Source organism: Sphaeramia orbicularis, chromosome 17, assembly GCF_902148855.1.
Source record: "Sphaeramia orbicularis chromosome 17, fSphaOr1.1, whole genome shotgun sequence".
NCBI lineage: Eukaryota > Metazoa > Chordata > Actinopteri > Kurtiformes > Apogonidae > Sphaeramia > Sphaeramia orbicularis.
Window position 1 is genome coordinate 18,414,824 of NC_043973.1, and position 17,298 is coordinate 18,432,121.

Genomic DNA, 17,298 nt, shown 5'->3' on the forward strand with positions numbered 1-17,298 from the left:
TTTTTAACACAAAGTGCAAAATGTGCCTAAAAGGCGCACCCAGATACCGGAGAGATAATAATAATAATAATAATAATAATAATAATAATAATAATAATAATAATAATCTATGGAAAAACTCAACGTGTTATTTGAGGGAAATTCATTGATTAAGGCAGCAACAGGTTAAAGTACAAGAAAATGTACACATGTAAAGATAGTGTAAGAAACAAACAAACAGTTCTGATTTGCACATATTGGGCATAAACCAAGACAATGTTTCATGACACCTGAAGTACAGTGAGCCTGGATGCTGTGGCTGTGCTGTGACCCAGGGTTCAGTGCCTGAATGGAAGCCTATCTGCTGGCATGTCAGGAAGGATCGCCCCCTAGAGGAAGGCATGCGCAGTGCAAGGACTCCTCCCCTCCTTCTGCAGAGTTGGGAGCTCTCTCTTTCTGCGGCCAGTTCGCCCTGACAGCCGACACTGGCGCAGAGTCTCAATCCAAACCTTTACCGTATTTTTTTTTTATTGCATACAACGAAAACCCCCAGGCGCAGTTTCCACGCACACTCTTCCGGAGACAAGCGTCGGATCAGCCTCGTCTAGAATGGGGAACCGAGACGATGAATACGATTTCTTGTTCAAAGGTAAAAAAAAAAAAAAAAAAAAAAAAAAAAGAGATGACTGCATTCCCCCTTTACTCAGGCTCACACCGACAGATAGCTCTACCTTTTAGAACTGCCTGTATCTTATTGTGTTTCTCTCGCATGAGCTCATATGTGCGTGTTTTGAAGCCATCGGATCGGACTGGTGTTTGTCATTAAAACCTGGCCGGATGACAGTCGCTTGGTGTTATTACAACAGAATGCTGTCATTGTAACATTACAACGCCTGCAGCTATATTTATAGGTATGGATGCAACACCCTGTCCGTGCTCAGCCTTTTGTATTAAACTTTTATCAAGTCATAGCGCAGGATTAACCGCTGAAGTGAACACTTTCCTATTTTTAATCGGATTATATTTGATGTTTAGACCCATTTCACCTTCTGTAGTTGAATAAAGGCCTGTGAGCCTCTGCCTCCACTCATCAATACGCTTCATCCTCACACACAGATGACATTCCGCCAGGTTTTATTAACACTCAGAAGGCACTAAGTCCCAGTTTGGTGTGTTTTTGCAGGATTCCACTCAATAGGCCTGTCTGTCTGTCTGTCTGTCTGTCTGTGACTGAAGCAGCAGCAGAGTCAGGTCCGTGTTTATCTGGAGACCTCCATCCAGAATGACTTCTTTTGATCGTGATATCAGCTCCTGTGGCACATTAACATCCTGGGCCTGTACACGCCAAAAGCCCATTTAGATGTAACAAAGTATCCTCTGTGGGATGAATAGGGCATCTGCCGGAGGCGAGGGCTCTCTCTCCCCTTCTCTCTCTCTCTCTCTCTCTTTCTCTCTCTCTCTCTCTCTCTCTCCACCCGAGCCATCGTCCATGTACCCGGCCGAAACAGGAAGGGCAAGGCGGCCTGAAACTGTCGATTCAGGTTTTGATGAAGCCTGTTATCAGCTTCCTGCAGCCCGGACCCAGTGCGATGTAGACAGGGACAAAGTTCGGCTCTATTTCCTTTGTCGTGGGAGAAAAAAAAAAAAAAAAAAAAAAAAAAAAAAGAAAAACAAAAAAACCTACTGTAGCAGCCCGGTCCTTATATACTGGGTCCAAACAGGTCTAGAAACCCGGATCAATCAGCACCACCACAGGTTCAGACAGTGTGGGGTCAGCTGGTGATCAGTCTAAACATAGGGTCTGCGGTCCAAAACCTGCCCGCAAAAGGGTCCAATCCGGCCCAAAGAGCAAAAATTACACTGAAGACTATAAACGTCAAGGGTGTCAAACTTGTTGTATTTCAGGGGTCACATACACCCCAATGTGATACTGATTGAGATAATAGATGACTTTCAATGTTTACTAACAACAGTGATGCACGCGCAACTCAGAGGCAAAAACACCAGTACCAGCTACCAGCCGGCTCACATCAGCCTCCAGGCTCTCCCCTGGAACTCATGAACAAGCAGATACGTTAGCTCTAAAACAGTCCATTTACTGTCTCTGCCCAAAAGCCGATCTCATCTTCTCTTTATGGCCGCATAATTTCACTTGACCGCATCGGGAAGGCTGTCCCATAGTAGAAAAGCAGACTTGCACAGACGGGTGGGGAGTATTGTTACTAGCTCCCTGCTGAACTCACCAGTGTTGCCTGCCGTAGCTCCGCCTGCCACTTCCAGCTGAGGAAACTCTGGCTGCCATCACTGGCAAAGGGAGCAGGTAGATCCACAATCACTCTGTCTCTATAGGGTGATTGGCCAGGGGAAGCCCTCCTGGTAGGTTTAAAGGGGTCTTCATCACCGTACCACATGATGACAATTCTTTTTTTCCACACCGCTAAGCGCAACAGGCACGAAGGCTAACTATACTGAGAAGCTACGCTAACCACAGTAATAACTATAAACAGCGGTCGGCAGAACAGAACCACTGCTGCCACCAATGGAACCAAGTGGTCTGTATGCCTAATTTATACTTGGTGAAAGCTAAGGAATAAACGGCACACAGGAGTTTAGCAGGTCCATTGTTTAACACGCTACGAACTCGGCGTGACTTCCGCCTCCAAGACTTAATGTATGCATATGTCACATGAAACTCATCTATAGCACAAGGGAGTGGGTCTTTTTGGACCCTGGGCGTTTGGAGCATGAGACGGTTCAAACCCTGGGATAAAAACTTTTCGGGCCAGACTTAGCGCACTGATATAGATGTAAATACAAGAAATATATAGATGTGTACAACGTAGAAGATGTTTTGGACAAGATTTACGCTGTGTTTCCACTACATCGAACCGGCTTGACTCGATGCAACTCGGGTACCAGGTCCTATTCCTGGAGACCGTTTCCATGACAGGATACTACCAACTTTACAGTAGAGTACCTGGATGTCATAGCGTTACTTCCGTGTCGTCTGCTCAGAGAGTTGCTGATAAACTTGCTCGTTGCATGTTGCCTTGTCAAGCTCATGCTGAATTTTTACGTCAGCCACCAAAGACTGAATCTCCGACCATGGTGTAGTTTTTCGGGCTGTCATCATGTGGATTAACCAATTGCTATATTTACTGTAAACTTCCGCATCTGTTTTTTGTAAAATAGTGGGTCACAGAGAAAACTCTCTGACCAATCAGTGGTCTGCAGTGTTTACACGTCATGTTTTAGTATCTGGTCCCCAGTCCTGGAACCTTGGTGAAGGTGATACCAAAAAACTAGTACCGTGTACCAGATTCCAGGTCCTTTTTCGTAATGGAAACGCAAAAAAAAACGAGTCAAATCGAGCCGGTACCACATCATGGCCGTAGAGTATCATGATTGAAATCCAACCTCAACTTGCAGATAAGATGAATAATTTCATTTGTCTGTTCCCCAGTAACTTTGAAAGTACCATTTCAGAGAGCTTGGTACATGTCATTTGCGGTGTAGAGCTCATTATCTTGAAATTAATATAATTTGTCTTATACATATTTAGAATTTCTTCTTCTAAACTAATTAATGTACAAATTAATACACATATTTATTTACCTATTGATGCTGTATACTGTCCCATGCTTCAGTGTGCCATGTCATAGTATTGGTGTTATTTACTGCTGTCATATGTCTGCAGTGTGATTTATTGTTATGTGTCTGTACTGAGACGTCTTCTTGTTTGTACTGTGTTTTCTGTATGATGCTGCAGCCCCCTTGCACTATTGCCCACAATGAAACCCCCCCCCCAATATAGAGGAAAATATAGTTTCTCCTTATCTTATCTTATCTTATCTTATCTTATCTTATCTTATCTTATCTTATCTTATCTTATCTTACCACATGAATGTACTGGGGGAGGAGTTTCAAATGTGCTATGCCATGAATGAAGCATCAAAATCACTGTAAAATTGTATAGCTGAGTATTAGAGTGTTTTGGGGGAGGGCTAACAGAGATTATCCCATGCTACCCTCGCCAGATGATAAGAAACCATGCTAATTATGCCCACTAGGCTTGTGAGGCGAAACGTCTTGACTGGGAGGGCAAACCATCCAGACTTAAGGTGCGAAACGTCTGGCAACCTAGCACAATAACCTAGAAATAATGACAACTCCAAATTTTCCTCTCGATTTAATGTGAAAAAAGAAAAAAGTTACATTATAAAAATGTTTACATCTACAAACTATCCTTAATAATGTGAATAACAAGGACAACCAGAAATGTCTTGAGAAAAATAAGTGCAATTTTAACAATATTATGGTTCAGCTTATCATTTACATATGTGCGTTACAACTTATAGATCAAAGCGGATCTACAAAGACACCAAATATTTAGTAACATGCATTTCAGACATTTCAGGTTTATATTTACAATCTGAACAAACAATAAGCTGAACAAACATGAACAAGAAAAATAAGTGCAATTTTAACAATTTTCTGTCTGTTACAAATTTTTTGTGCATTTGTAGATCCGCTGTGGTCTGTAAGTTGTGTTAATATTAAGCTGAGACAAAATGTTGTTGAAATTGCACTTATTTTCCTTAAGAAATTTCAGGTTGTACATGATTGTTCAAGTTATTCACATTTTCAATAATAAAGTAATTTTACTTTTTCACACTAAAATTAAGAGAACAATTTGGTGTTACTACTGATAAGCAATTATGTCTATTACGCCAGCTATTATTTTGCTGGTCCAGCTCATGTGACATCACACTGAGTTGTATGTGAACTAAAATGAGTTTGACATCCCTGATTTTAGCCTCAGGTTTGGATCCTAAACATACACTATTTTATGATCATCTATTTCACATATTAATACACATTCATGGAGTTTCTCAGTCTTTCAGCTGCTCATCACTAAATATATCTAGGGTCCAGGGGGGCCACCAGAGATTTGGAGCCGTATGAAAAAAAAAGTCACCACTTCAGTGCTGCAAACCATACAAACCCTAAAAATAGAACACTGTGCAGACATGGATCAATATTCTGCACACGATAGATTTTATCATGTCATACAAGATTGATGAGAAATATGCAGGTAGTTTCTAGGACCCCTGTCAGTCATGGGCCCTTATGGTGCCCCTGTCTGGGTTATTCAGAATCCTGATCTGAAAAGGTCAAGTTTACGCAATCTATTTGTCATTGCCCGGATGAAAAACAAAACCTGTATTTATTTAGTTGGTTACTTTCAGTAAATAACACCACAAGTGTATCAACAGTAGATCTTGTATATTTTTAGCCCTGTCTTGGCTCCATATTGGCCCCTGACCTCTGGAATGGGTTTTCTCTCTGAAATGCAATTCCCTGTACATGCTGCATATGCACATAATAGATTGGAAACTGTTCAACCAAAGAATGACTTTCAAATTGTACATGAAATAGAAAATATGTATAGTGCCAGACATGGAAATCATTGCATCATATTTGCAAGGCGGTATCAAACACAATCTGTTATGTTTTCTTGTAACATGAAGTCAATGTACGGATGGATGACACATTCAAAGAAAAACAAACATTGCGTTTCTTAGTAAGGTTTTGGCTCACCACTTCATTCAAGTATGTTGACTCAACATTTTTCTCCCAAAAGATGTTCCTTTAAATTTAGCGAGGTGGAGAGCGCTGTCTAAAGTCTACTGTAGGTGATCAGATGGGTTTAGCATATGATTCACATTATTTTTATACCCATCAAACCATTCAGTGACACACAGACAGAGGCAATGCCATACTATAGAGGCCCCTCCCCCCGTTGTTTTTACCTCCGCCAGGAGGTATTGTGATTGCTTTGCTTTGTCTGCGTGCGTGCGTGCGTGCGTGCGTGCATGTTTGTTTGTTTGTTAGCAAGATAACTCAAAAAGTTATGGATGGATTTTCGTGAAATTTTCAGGAAATGTTGATACTGCCACAAGGAAGAAATAATTAAATTTTGGTGGTGATCGGGGGGGGACTGACCTGCCTTGGCAGAGGTCTGTGCTCTCCGAGTGCTTTTCTTGTTTTTTCCTTTAATTTGTCACAGTTGTTGCATAGTTGTTTATTACATCTTAAAAAGTGACTGTAACGGCTTTATGAGGCTTATTTTAAAGAATAAGGGGCATTGAAATGAACAGTTTAACATAAAGTTTCATTAACTAGAGGTGAGAATCCACATATAAGGGCAGGGTCTAATGAAAGATGTTGATCTATGTACAGTGAGCATGTCCTAGTAGCATCAAGTCTGATTGTGCACTGATGCCCAAGCCTTCAGAACATTCTAACAGATTACTTGACTGTTTGTTTTCATTGTGTTTTTTTTTTGTTTTTTTTTTTTGATCAATTCAACAATTTCTGTAAAGCCCCATGAGATGACTTTGTTGTGATACTTGGGCTGTATAAATAAAATTGAATTGAATTGAATTATTAACACTAAATCCCTTCAAAAACACAGTATTACAGCTTCTTGGCCTTTTGCCTCTAAAGGTATACATTTTATGGCAGTGAAGATAGTAAAGTAAATGTAGTAGGAAGGAGTAGTTTCAACATTGTAAGACATAAACCATAATGTGAAGTGCTCTTGCTGAACAGCTAATCAAAATATTATCAAAAATGGAATATCCAGATTGCAGATGCTGCATTTTTTTTTGGATTACGGTAAAATATTTATTTGCATAATATAATATAAATTAAGTATTGTGATGCAAAAGACATGCTCCAGCCTGCAAATCAGATTCTCCAGATATAAGGTACAGACTGGCAGAAAAAATCTTTGTCATTTTCAAGATTTTCAGTGAAACTTACAATTTCCACTAAAATCCTCACAGAATCAATACCTACTCAAATTTATCAGGTCTATAAAGTGCTCCACTTATACTCCAGAATTTTTTTTTTTTTTTTTTTTTTTTCACTTATAACCATGCACTTCCAAAGTACATGAGTAGGTTATTTCTTGCTCAGAAAAACATAAGGTGCTGTTTTTTGCAGTATCACCATGTTTTGGATCTATTAATATATGTCTCATTCCTAACCCCTCCCGTCATGCATAAAGTAAATACGCATTTGTCTAAATATGCTCTCCTTTCCTCTCTGTTCCTTCTCTTTTTACAGTTGTGTTAATCGGAGACTCGGGTGTAGGGAAAAGCAACCTGCTCTCCCGATTCACACGAAATGAGTTCAACCTAGAGAGTAAGAGCACTATCGGGGTGGAGTTCGCCACACGCAGCATTCAGGTGGACGGCAAGACGATAAAGGCTCAGATCTGGGATACAGCAGGGCAGGAGCGTTACAGAGCCATCACCTCGGCGTGAGTCCATCTTTGTGCGTTGCAGATAGTTCTGCCTGACACCCAACACCCCCCCTGTGTGGGGAAGTACTTCAGCAGTGCAGTCACAAAAAAACATTCTATCCCTTCGTCTAGTTCACTCAAACAAGGCTTATTGTTGTGTTTAATCTGACATTCAGTGGAAGAGGTGCAGTTGGGTTCAATCAGTAAATAGGGCAAGGAGATCCTTCCTAGACCAAGACAATCCTCATTTAACCCATAAAGACCCAAACATCCACCAGCGACCAAAACCATGATGTAAAATGTTTAATACCTGTTGATCCACTAATCCTATCAATATGTGTAAAGAATTGGTGCAAAATACAGTTTGTCATCTTTTCATGGTCATTTGGACATTCAGAGGGTCAATAATGAACGTGGAAACACTATCATCTTCTACAACATTGATTAACCAGTAAAACCCATGGAGTTTCATAAATGACAGTGGATAGAGACACTTGGTTTATGTTCAGTTTTAAGGATATATTTTACTGAAAAAGACACTTTTTCTTCAGTTTTCTTTGTTTCTGATGTAATAACCCTCAACTTTAATCAGAGCTTTTATGAACATCTGTATGATCAGGAAAATTAAATATGGGAAAATGTATGATTTTCACTTAAAAATGCAAAATACAGAGGATAATATTATAATAAAGAGTGATAAATCACTTAAGACAGGTTAAAAATAGAGATTCATTTGGGAACTGCCACAAAAGTAGGACTGGGTCTTTATGGGTTAATTAAATAGAGTAACTTATGAGGATTTGTTACTGAATTAAAAAGCAAAATAGCAACTGATCACACCCCTAGTTGAACATATTTAGTGTTTGAAAATGTAAACCAGCTGAATAATGCAGAAATCAAATTGCTTATATGATAACATGACATATTTTATGTGTATTCAAGGTGAAAAAATGAAATTCGTGCCAGTTCCGTTAACTGTGACATTCAAGTTTTCAACACTAAACCAGAAAACAACCCATGCTCCATTGATCTAAATGTGTTTCCTGTTTGCCACTGTTCTGAATCTGTCCTTTTCCAGATACTATAGAGGGGCGGTGGGGGCGCTGTTAGTGTATGACATAGCCAAACATCTGACCTATGAAAATGTGGAGCGCTGGCTGAAGGAGCTGAGGGACCACGCGGACAACAACATCGTCATCATGCTGGTTGGAAACAAAAGCGACCTGCGCCACCTCAGGGCTGTGCCCACAGACGAGGCCCGGGCCTTCGCAGGTATGGCAGCAGGAACAGCTGGAATCAGGACAAATAATGTCTTCATATCTACACTCATTTTAGTATTATTTTTTCATTTATGTGGGTATCCCCGAGATGATAAGAATATTTGTGTTAAATGTCTGCTTTCAGAGAAGAACAATCTGTCATTCATTGAAACTTCAGCCTTGGACTCAACAAATGTTGAAGAAGCCTTCAAGAATATTCTTACAGGTATGTTTATTAAAAACACTCCACAGTCCACAGTACTTAAGAGTAATAAGATCTGAATGATAGATCTAAGATGAGAATATTAATTATTCATTTCCACAAGGTAGAATTTTACCTTAGCATCATAGGTGGTAAAGCTTGGAGTGATGTGAAAACTGAGAGTTTAATATGTAAATATGTGAAAGAACTTTATTATGTACCTGCTATAAATTGGTCATGCCTGGATTACATCAACAAAGATTCAGTCTATCATTATTTTAGAACTCTTTTGCAAAATATCTAAAAAAAAAAACAAACTGTATGGCAAATACAAGTTTACTGTGAAAACTGATATTAAATGAAGTTGAATCACTTTGAAGGTACTTGCTTACCCCATAAGATTCCCTACTGAACCAGTATCTTGAGAGAAACTCAGTGTGACTTTGAGGAGCCTGATTATTCATTTAACCCATAAAGACCCAAACACCCACTGGAAACCAAAATCATTTACCGATATAAAAAGTTAAATAACTGTTGATCCACTAATCCTATCAATTCATGTAAATAATTGGTGTAAAATACAGTTTGTCATCTTTTCATGGTCATCAGATATGACCCATTTGGATGTTCAGAGGCTCCACAATGAACGTGGAAACACCGTCATCTTCTACAACATTGATTCACCAGTGAAACATATGGAGTTTAATAAATGACAGTGAATGGAGACACTTGTTCTTATGTTCAGTTTATGATATATTTTACTGAAAAAGCCACTTTTTCCTCCATTTTCTCTCTTTTTCTCTTTAATTTGAGCTTTTATGAGCATCAATCATGATCAGTAAGTTAAAAGTAGGAAAATACCCGATTTACCCTTAAGAATGCAAAAATACTGATGATAATCGTATAATAAATGGTGATAAATCACTCAAGAAAGGTTCAAAATTGAAGAAAAACCATTTGGAAACTGCCACAAAAGTAACACTGGGTCTTTATGGATTAAACTCAGAAAAATAAAAACATCCTGAAGTATAAGTGTAAAAATACATCGTCGGGGAGTAACTACATCCATATACTGAATGTAATTGTAGTCAGTTGCATTAGTTCCACAAACAAATGTAATTAACTCTACTTCTTTATTAAAATGCTGGTGATTCCAGTGGAATTACATCAGATACATTCTTCTCTGTAAAAGGTTTACGTGGTGCTTGTTTCATCACACTGAACATGTCTCAGCTGGATATTCAGCAGTATTTTCCTTCTTAAATTGTAAAAAGGCTCTAAATTTACTAGACACTGTTGGTTTACATGTATAGTTTTAGGACTTTTCAGCTTTTCTTTAGAAAAGTAAGATGTAACTTAAATAGTTTCATTTTTACTAGTAATCTGTAACGTATCAAATTTACAAAAATAACCTTCCAGACACTTTTTTTATGTGATAGTGCAAAAAAATGAAGCGTCATCTTGGTTTAGAGTAAAAGTTCATCTCAATTTACACAGAGCTTTAACTGTCCGTATCTTTCTGTCATAATTTCAAGCTAATTTTAAAGTTTGGGTGTGACATGATTCAAAAGTGAACTATGATTTCATCTGGTTTAAAAATTAACCCTAGTGGGTGTAACACAGCCCATGTGTGTTACCTAAATGTTGAACTGCACTGGTGTAGCTTCCTCTGACTGTGGGAAGTTAGTTTATGTTTGTCTTTTGGTTCGACTCATCTGTCCTGTATCTCATATCTTCACACCACTGGTTTTCATTATGATTACAGTCGTTTCTCAGGCTTAATTTTAATGAACCATGTGCCAAGTGAGGGGGATGCACAGGTGTCGTCTCTAATCAGTTTTAGGTATCGGATCCTGTTGGACGCTCAGACATGTGACTTTGCCAAATCCACATAGAGTTGCAATGGAGCAGAAATGCCTGATCTGTCCATTTGTGTCCCATCTTTTCCAAAACAGAAATCTACCGCATCGTATCGCAGAAACAGATTGCTGAGCGGTCTGCCCACGACGAATCCCCAGGAAACAATGTGGTGGACATCAGCGTGCCACCGACCACGGACGGCCAGAGGGGGAGCAAACTGCAGTGCTGTCAGAACCTGTAACCCATGGCAACCGTCCCTCCTCACCTGGGTCGATTATTAATTGAAATCCAGAGTGCTGGTATGCTTCCATCTGCCTGGGGCACAATATCGTCTGTACGTGCACTTTTTAGATCAATGGAATCAGTTCCATTATGCCACAAGTGATCAATCCCAGAAAGAAGTGTTTGAATTGATTTCAAATCATAATCTGACCCGGGTCTGCTACGTTCTAGTGCAAAAACAGGACTGATGGTACTGCACAAGTAGCTACCACAGTTATCCAGGATAGTGTAGCAGATAGCCTCGCCTGAGACCTTGTAAGCCTCGACATCTCCCCTGCAGATGCTGGAGGCCTGGGTCTGAATCCTGCCTGTTTCAGTTTGTACCTGCAGTCCTGTTTTTGGGCTCTCTCTCTCCTTGTTCAGTCATCATCTCAAAAGTGGTTTTGACGCTGCTGATGCTCATTTCATTTTGTGTAAAATATATTCTTTTTTTTTTGTTTTGATTTTGATAGCTTGTCTGCTCACATACATTATATTAATGCCATGAAATTAAATTTTACAATATTATGTTGTTGTGTTCTTTTTAACGAAACAGACAAACTGACATATTACAATTTGACACCTAAACAAAGCTTCTTTTTTTTAAATATATTAACACAATATGGCATTTCTGCAGGTTTCAACAACTTAATTTTAACAGTTTCATTGTTTTAAGAGGATTAGTAAAGCTATTCACAACAGAATTCAAATAGTGACTTTTCCGCACTTGAAGGTTGTCAGAACCTGGGAACATGTAATTAACTTGCTCATCAATGTCTGTATTAAAAAGCCAAAAAGCTAATTTTATGCAAGACTGAAATTAGAACCTCATAAAAGTCAGATGAACTTCAAAGCTCAATTAATGAGTGATCTGTTATAATGGAATTTAAGGTATTTACAGCCTAAAATTCAAGTTATTAAACTTTTATGGAGCTACAGAAATCCTGTGGAGTTGACAGATTTGTAGTATAAATCATGACCTTCCTAAACGTATATTAAAGTGACATATATTAAACCTCAGCAATATTTCGGACTATTCAGCCACCACGAATATACATGATCATCAGCCTGAACTAGAGCAGATCATTACATGTACAAACTCCAGTAACTACCACAGAAGTCACATTTCACACAGGTTGAATCCAGGAGTCCCTCGTGTTTTATTGCACAATAACCCAACTTTCCAGGGGATGCAGCAGGAAGACTACAATAACACAAATTACCTTGTTTAGCATATGCTGCATACATTGATTGACATCTCCAATCTGTGAAATGTACCAGATTTGACACGTTTTTCTTTTGCACCTTTACTGAGTATCAGCCACTCTGATACATTTCTGTTTTATATAAGACAAACGTCTGCATCTTACTATTCAGAACACTGTGTTTCTTCTATTTAAAATTTCATCTCTTATGACGTAGGACGTAACACTACTAGTCATTGCTAGGCAGCTCAATTAATGAATGGTGCATTTACAAGTGGAGCAGAGTTGTTGGTAATGCACTTTTACTATAGTAGTAGAAACTGCACCCAATTAGATTGTAAACACTTCCACGCCTTCAATACTATGTCCTCTTACATAACTGCACGCTCGTTTAACGGATGCACGTTAGTGTTAAACCATATAATACAATCTTTACTGACCTCGTGTGTGATAAATGTGATGCTTTAGCTGTTGTCTAAACAGGAAAATGTTTTGACAGCAATGACAAAAGCTGTATCCAGAAAAATTTAAAGGGGTTCAGATTATAGACAACAATGTTTTCAAGAAAGAATATTCACAGATAGACTGTCAATAATGTTCTCAGGTTATTATTCTCCGCTGGGCTACTCAATGCCCATTGTTCAAAACCAGCTAAATACATTGTGAAGGGGCATGAGGGGATTACAGGAAGTGAATATGTTTCATATTATACTGTAGTAGCATGCTGAATCAGTTATATCCTGCTACATTAGCTTGTGTCTTAGTATTTCAATAGTTTGTGTCATGAACATGAAGTCGGGCTGGTTAGTCCAATATCCATGTGTTCAGCTGTTCACATCCAGCATTGGCTGTCCGACGACAACTCTGTCTTTCAACATCAACTACGACTCCGGAATGAGTTCCTCCCAAAACCACTTTAGTGGTCAGCCAATACTGCTGTAGTTTACATCAAGTGCTTCAACAAAAGAAAAAAAAAAAAAGGGAAAATGGCTTTCCCCTCTCTGAATGGTCCATATGAAGTGCAAAAGTTCATTAATATGATTAATTTTGTTTTTAGAGAGTGCGTCAGTGGGCTTTATTTTAAATATTCCTTTTGACACCACTCTGCACTCATACGATGGTCTCATCAGTCATTTTCTTGGTCGACTTGGTCGGCACAGAGCGTTGGGTGGTGTGAGCCCCTTTCATGTCAGGCATGAGCAGGCGCACTTTCTGATTGGTCCTCCTCCACTCGGAGTACAACTGACAGTGATACCGAAATGATACCTGAGATTGAACGGAAGGAAAATGGGAGGGGGTCAGACAAGAGGTGACAAGTGAGGAAAAGACAGACATGAATAAAGCTGACACCAAGATATTTGAGTCACTGTAGTACAGATACAGCAGGAGTGATACGCTAACTGGATCTGCAACTGCTGCAGGACATGAGCTATGAGCAGAAATGTTCAGTTTGTAATTTTTTTTATCATTCTGCTGCTGACAATGAAAGGAATGAGGTTTTTGAAGATGCCTCAGATTGATATGTCCTGTTTTTTAAGAATATGATGCATTTAGTAATTACTGAAAGTGAAGGGTAAATTTTTGATAATATTCTCATTCTATACATGCATATATTGACATATAGATTCATTCATTCAAATGATAATGCTACATTAAAGATCTATTACTTACTTAGTTTAGTTTACATAATGAAGTACAGGTATTTTTCCTCTCATTATTTAATTTATTCTTAGCATTATTACTCGATAAAGCATCTTGGGGATCTCTCTATCACGTCCTCGTGTTATTCAGTCAAATATAGACCAGAAACTGTGACATAACAAACTAAGATACTTTAAAACAGAACATGTTTTTAATCATTTACAGGACAATTACAAGTGAAGTATAAATTACCAGTGTCCAGAGGATGTAGATGGTAAAGAGAGCAATGGTAAGAGCGATGAGGCCAACAGCCTCCAGTCTGCTCTTGAGTTGCAGGTGGTCCTGGGCTCCCCTCAGACACAGCCAACCAGAGATGGCTGCCAGGGGGGTGATGAGGAGGAAGCAGGCCATGTCGCACAGGAGCGTGCGCTTCTCACTGCGAGGGCCCGGGTCCTTCAGCCACTGAGGAAGAGCCACAAAGAAGAGTCATTGATCTGATTGAACTTCACAGCTTGCCATCTATGAATCCTTCTATCATTCCACTTATAAACAACACTGAAACATTCCACATCATTTTGAGACATTTGAGAAAGTCACATCACATCCCTGCGAGAGGCTATTTGTTGACACAGTCTGGGCCAGTGGTTCCCAACCTTTTCTGTCTGGTGGACCCAGCTGAGTGTCATCAGATAAGCTCAAGTATCCATTTTCTAATGACACTGAGAACTCTGCTCATACCAAATAAATATTTTTGTAAGTAAGACAAATCAACTATCATCATTAGCCTACCATTTCAGCTGTTGATGAACTTATCACCAACTTATATGAATATTTTTATGTTATATATTTTTATATTACCTTACTCATATTACTTTAACCTCTTTTAGTACTGATCAGTTTATTTAGTTTGATATTTGAAACACTTCCACATTACATTTAGATAATTATTTTCACTTCTCTATAAGTCTATATGCAAGACAACTCGTTTTTACATGCATTCAAGTACCACAGAAGAGTTCCCACTTGTGCAACTTATTCCCTGAGCTCTGAGTCCCTGGTTCAATTCCCAACAGGCTGAACCATTTCCTGCATGTCATTCTCTATCTGTCATTCCCACATTTCCTGTCTTTATCAAGTGAAGCAAAAGGCCCAGTGGCTTAAACTTATTAATAAGTCAACTAGCTCCAGTGCATTTACAGAATAACATCAGTTTGTAATCCCACTGCCTTGCTTTTCCTTCTCGGCAAATATGGTAACTCTTAGGAATTCCTGGTCTAGATGAATGAAACCTCATATGCTCAATGTTTTATGGACCACTTTAAAGCCAAACCAAAACATAAAACAAAACAATACATGAGTCAAATTAGAGAAAAGGTCTTAATAAGCCTGCTCCATAAAATGACAGAAGAGGCAGTAAGTGGAACCATTCACCCTCAGAGTCAAACTTTCTAACCTGTGTGAGGGGTTGAGGCCGCCGTTCAATGGTGAATTCTGTGTGACACAGTTCACAGTAGCTGGTGTTGGAGGACGACAGCCATTTCTCTAGGCAACTCTTGTGCACTTTTCCCAGTGTACCAGTGCAGTCGCAGGGTGACAGCAGTGTCTCACCTCCAGCTCCCTCATGGCAAATCCGACACATGCCTACATCACTAAAGAGAAAAAAACCCAGAAAAGATAACAACATGGTGATTAAGTACAGTACGCTGCAATTACAGAGTATTCATAAGGTCCCTCACTTACCTCTGTAAGCTCACAGCTTTGACAACAGTGGAAAGTGGGCGGCCATCCTTTGCCGTAACCTTGGCAATATATTGGGCCTGCGCGGTAGAATCAGACTCCTCCGAATCCTTAGAGGCATCAGATTCAGCGTTCCCAGAGTAATCACAAAGGGAGCCAGGTAGGTGGCAGCACCCTGAGGAGGACATGGCTCTGCTGTGGGTGACAATGACGAAGATAGTGGAGGCGACTTCAAAAGACGGTTTGATCCAAAACTTAGAGTCCCACTCCTCTCCTCCTCTGTCCACCTACAGAGCAAATGCCTGGTGGATGGTGAACAAAATAGAAAGTATGAGCAGTGTACACCATGATGTCATTCTTCAAAGCATCTCATAAGAGTCTTTAAAGGGCTAAGTGATGCCATCTTTATAAGATATGATGACAGTATACTGACTAAGTAGCAAAATGTGCACTGTAAATGAACAAAGTAAGTAAAATTCAAAAGTCCAGGAGCAAAAAAATAAAAGCTTTAAATGCCAGATGGATCCATTAGTACAAAGGCATGCAATGATGCCAAAATCAGTTATGGTTTCCAACAAAGGCACTGCAAGCCAAAAACAGTACGCCCTGCTGCAGAAAAACTTGGAAAAACAAACTCAGTAAAAACAACTACAACTTTAAGTGTAACAATAAGGATATATTTTATGTTTTAAATGTTTTTACTCAGTTAAAATATTTCTAACAAAGTCAATATAGGTAATATGACTTCAGTCCATCTATGAAATGCAAGAGAACACTCTGCTTAAGATAAATGAGGACTAGGAACACTGGTGATGCAGTTGATACACTGTGTAACTCTGACATTCCTCACAAAATAGTCTCTAGTACTATGCCAATACATTATCAGCGTCCATTGTAACACACTGCTGTGTAAATATATCGAACAAAATGACTGCAGCTTAAATAAGGTATCACATTTCATTACATTGTACTCTAGCTAAATAAACCTTCAGCTCACTGTCAGACTGTGTGATGACTGCGAATCCATTTGTACCTGGGTTATGGTTAAATATTCACATCGTATTTTGCCTGATATGGATTTACATTAAGAGCCGTCTGTGTGCAACGGCCGAGGAGAGCTGATAGTGTTTCAGAACAAGGAAACGAGATCAAGAGGCTGACTCGCTGCCACTCGACAAGCTGATGTGCAGTGTTTGTTTATGCAAATCTGACACTTAATGTGACAAACAGCCGTTAATTTACTCACCCGATGGCCTCCCTTTTCTCGCTTGGCCTTGGCCTTGGCTCTGCGTTAACCAGACACAGACTAGCTTAGCTACCTAGACAGCCCTAGCTACGAATAATGACATTGACATCTAACCAAAAGCTGTCAATACGGGGGTGTACAACAGACGACCGCATGCGCTGTGTCCTCTCCATGGCTTGTAGGGCATCTCCCTCAGGTGATTTTGTCTGGAAAGGGGAAAAGAAGCGACTGTTCCTCCAGGATTACAAGGCGCAGCTAATGTGGCTAACTGGCTAGCAACGGGCAAGCCTACCTCAGCATCCCTCAGCTGTGCCGTGGTCACGTGACATGATGCTGCCTTCACTGTCAGTGGTAATATGGAGAAATAATAATAAACACAATTCAGATAACACAGGGGTGTCAAACTCATTTTAGTCTAGGGGCCACATTTAGCTAAATGTGATCTCCAGTGGGCCGGACCAGTAAAATAATAACATAATAACATATAAATAATGACAACTCCAAATGTTTGTCTTTGTTTTAGTGCAGTGGTTCTCAATGTGTTTCCCCCTTTGGAGGATGAAAAATCTTTAGCCCCCCCTCAACCCCAACAACAT

General features: G+C 39.5%; 2 protein-coding genes across 2 annotated transcripts; one reads left to right on the forward strand and one right to left on the reverse strand.

The window, feature by feature from the left end:
- Window positions 1–415: 415 nt before the first annotated feature.
- LOC115437151 (ras-related protein Rab-11B-like) lies at window positions 416–11,401 on the forward strand. The gene is made up of 5 exons (XM_030160302.1): window positions 416–628; window positions 7,114–7,309; window positions 8,370–8,563; window positions 8,696–8,776; window positions 10,708–11,401. Exons 1-5 carry the CDS (start codon window positions 589–591, stop codon window positions 10,851–10,853), a joined length of 657 nt encoding a protein of 218 aa, XP_030016162.1. The 5' UTR covers window positions 416–588; the 3' UTR covers window positions 10,854–11,401.
- Window positions 11,402–12,009: 608 nt separating this feature from the next.
- Window positions 12,010–17,016, reverse strand: LOC115437150 (E3 ubiquitin-protein ligase MARCH2-like). Its single transcript, XM_030160301.1, has 5 exons — window positions 16,703–17,016; window positions 15,460–15,758; window positions 15,173–15,368; window positions 13,972–14,181; window positions 12,010–13,344 (listed from the first exon to the last, which is right to left on the reverse strand). The coding sequence occupies exons 2-5, from the start codon at window positions 15,642–15,644 to the stop codon at window positions 13,189–13,191; spliced, it is 747 nt and encodes a 248-aa protein (XP_030016161.1). The 5' UTR covers window positions 15,645–15,758; window positions 16,703–17,016; the 3' UTR covers window positions 12,010–13,188.
- Between the last annotated feature and the right edge of the window lie 282 nt (window positions 17,017–17,298).

Coding starts and splice junctions, on each gene's coding strand:
- LOC115437151 (XM_030160302.1), top strand. CDS start 589: ATGGGGAACCGAGACGATGAATACGATTTCTTGTTCAAAG. Junction 7,310..8,369: donor TACAGAGCCATCACCTCGGC/GTGAGTCCATCT, acceptor GTCCTTTTCCAG/ATACTATAGAGGGGCGGTGG. Junction 8,777..10,707: donor CTTCAAGAATATTCTTACAG/GTATGTTTATTA, acceptor TTTCCAAAACAG/AAATCTACCGCATCGTATCG.
- LOC115437150 (XM_030160301.1), bottom strand. CDS start 15,644: ATGTCCTCCTCAGGGTGCTGCCACCTACCTGGCTCCCTTTGTGATTAC. Junction 15,369..15,459: donor AAAGCTGTGAGCTTACAGAG/GTAAGTGAGGGA, acceptor TTTTCTCTTTAG/TGATGTAGGCATGTGTCGGA. Junction 14,182..15,172: donor GGCCTCAACCCCTCACACAG/GTTAGAAAGTTT, acceptor GCTCTTCCTCAG/TGGCTGAAGGACCCGGGCCC.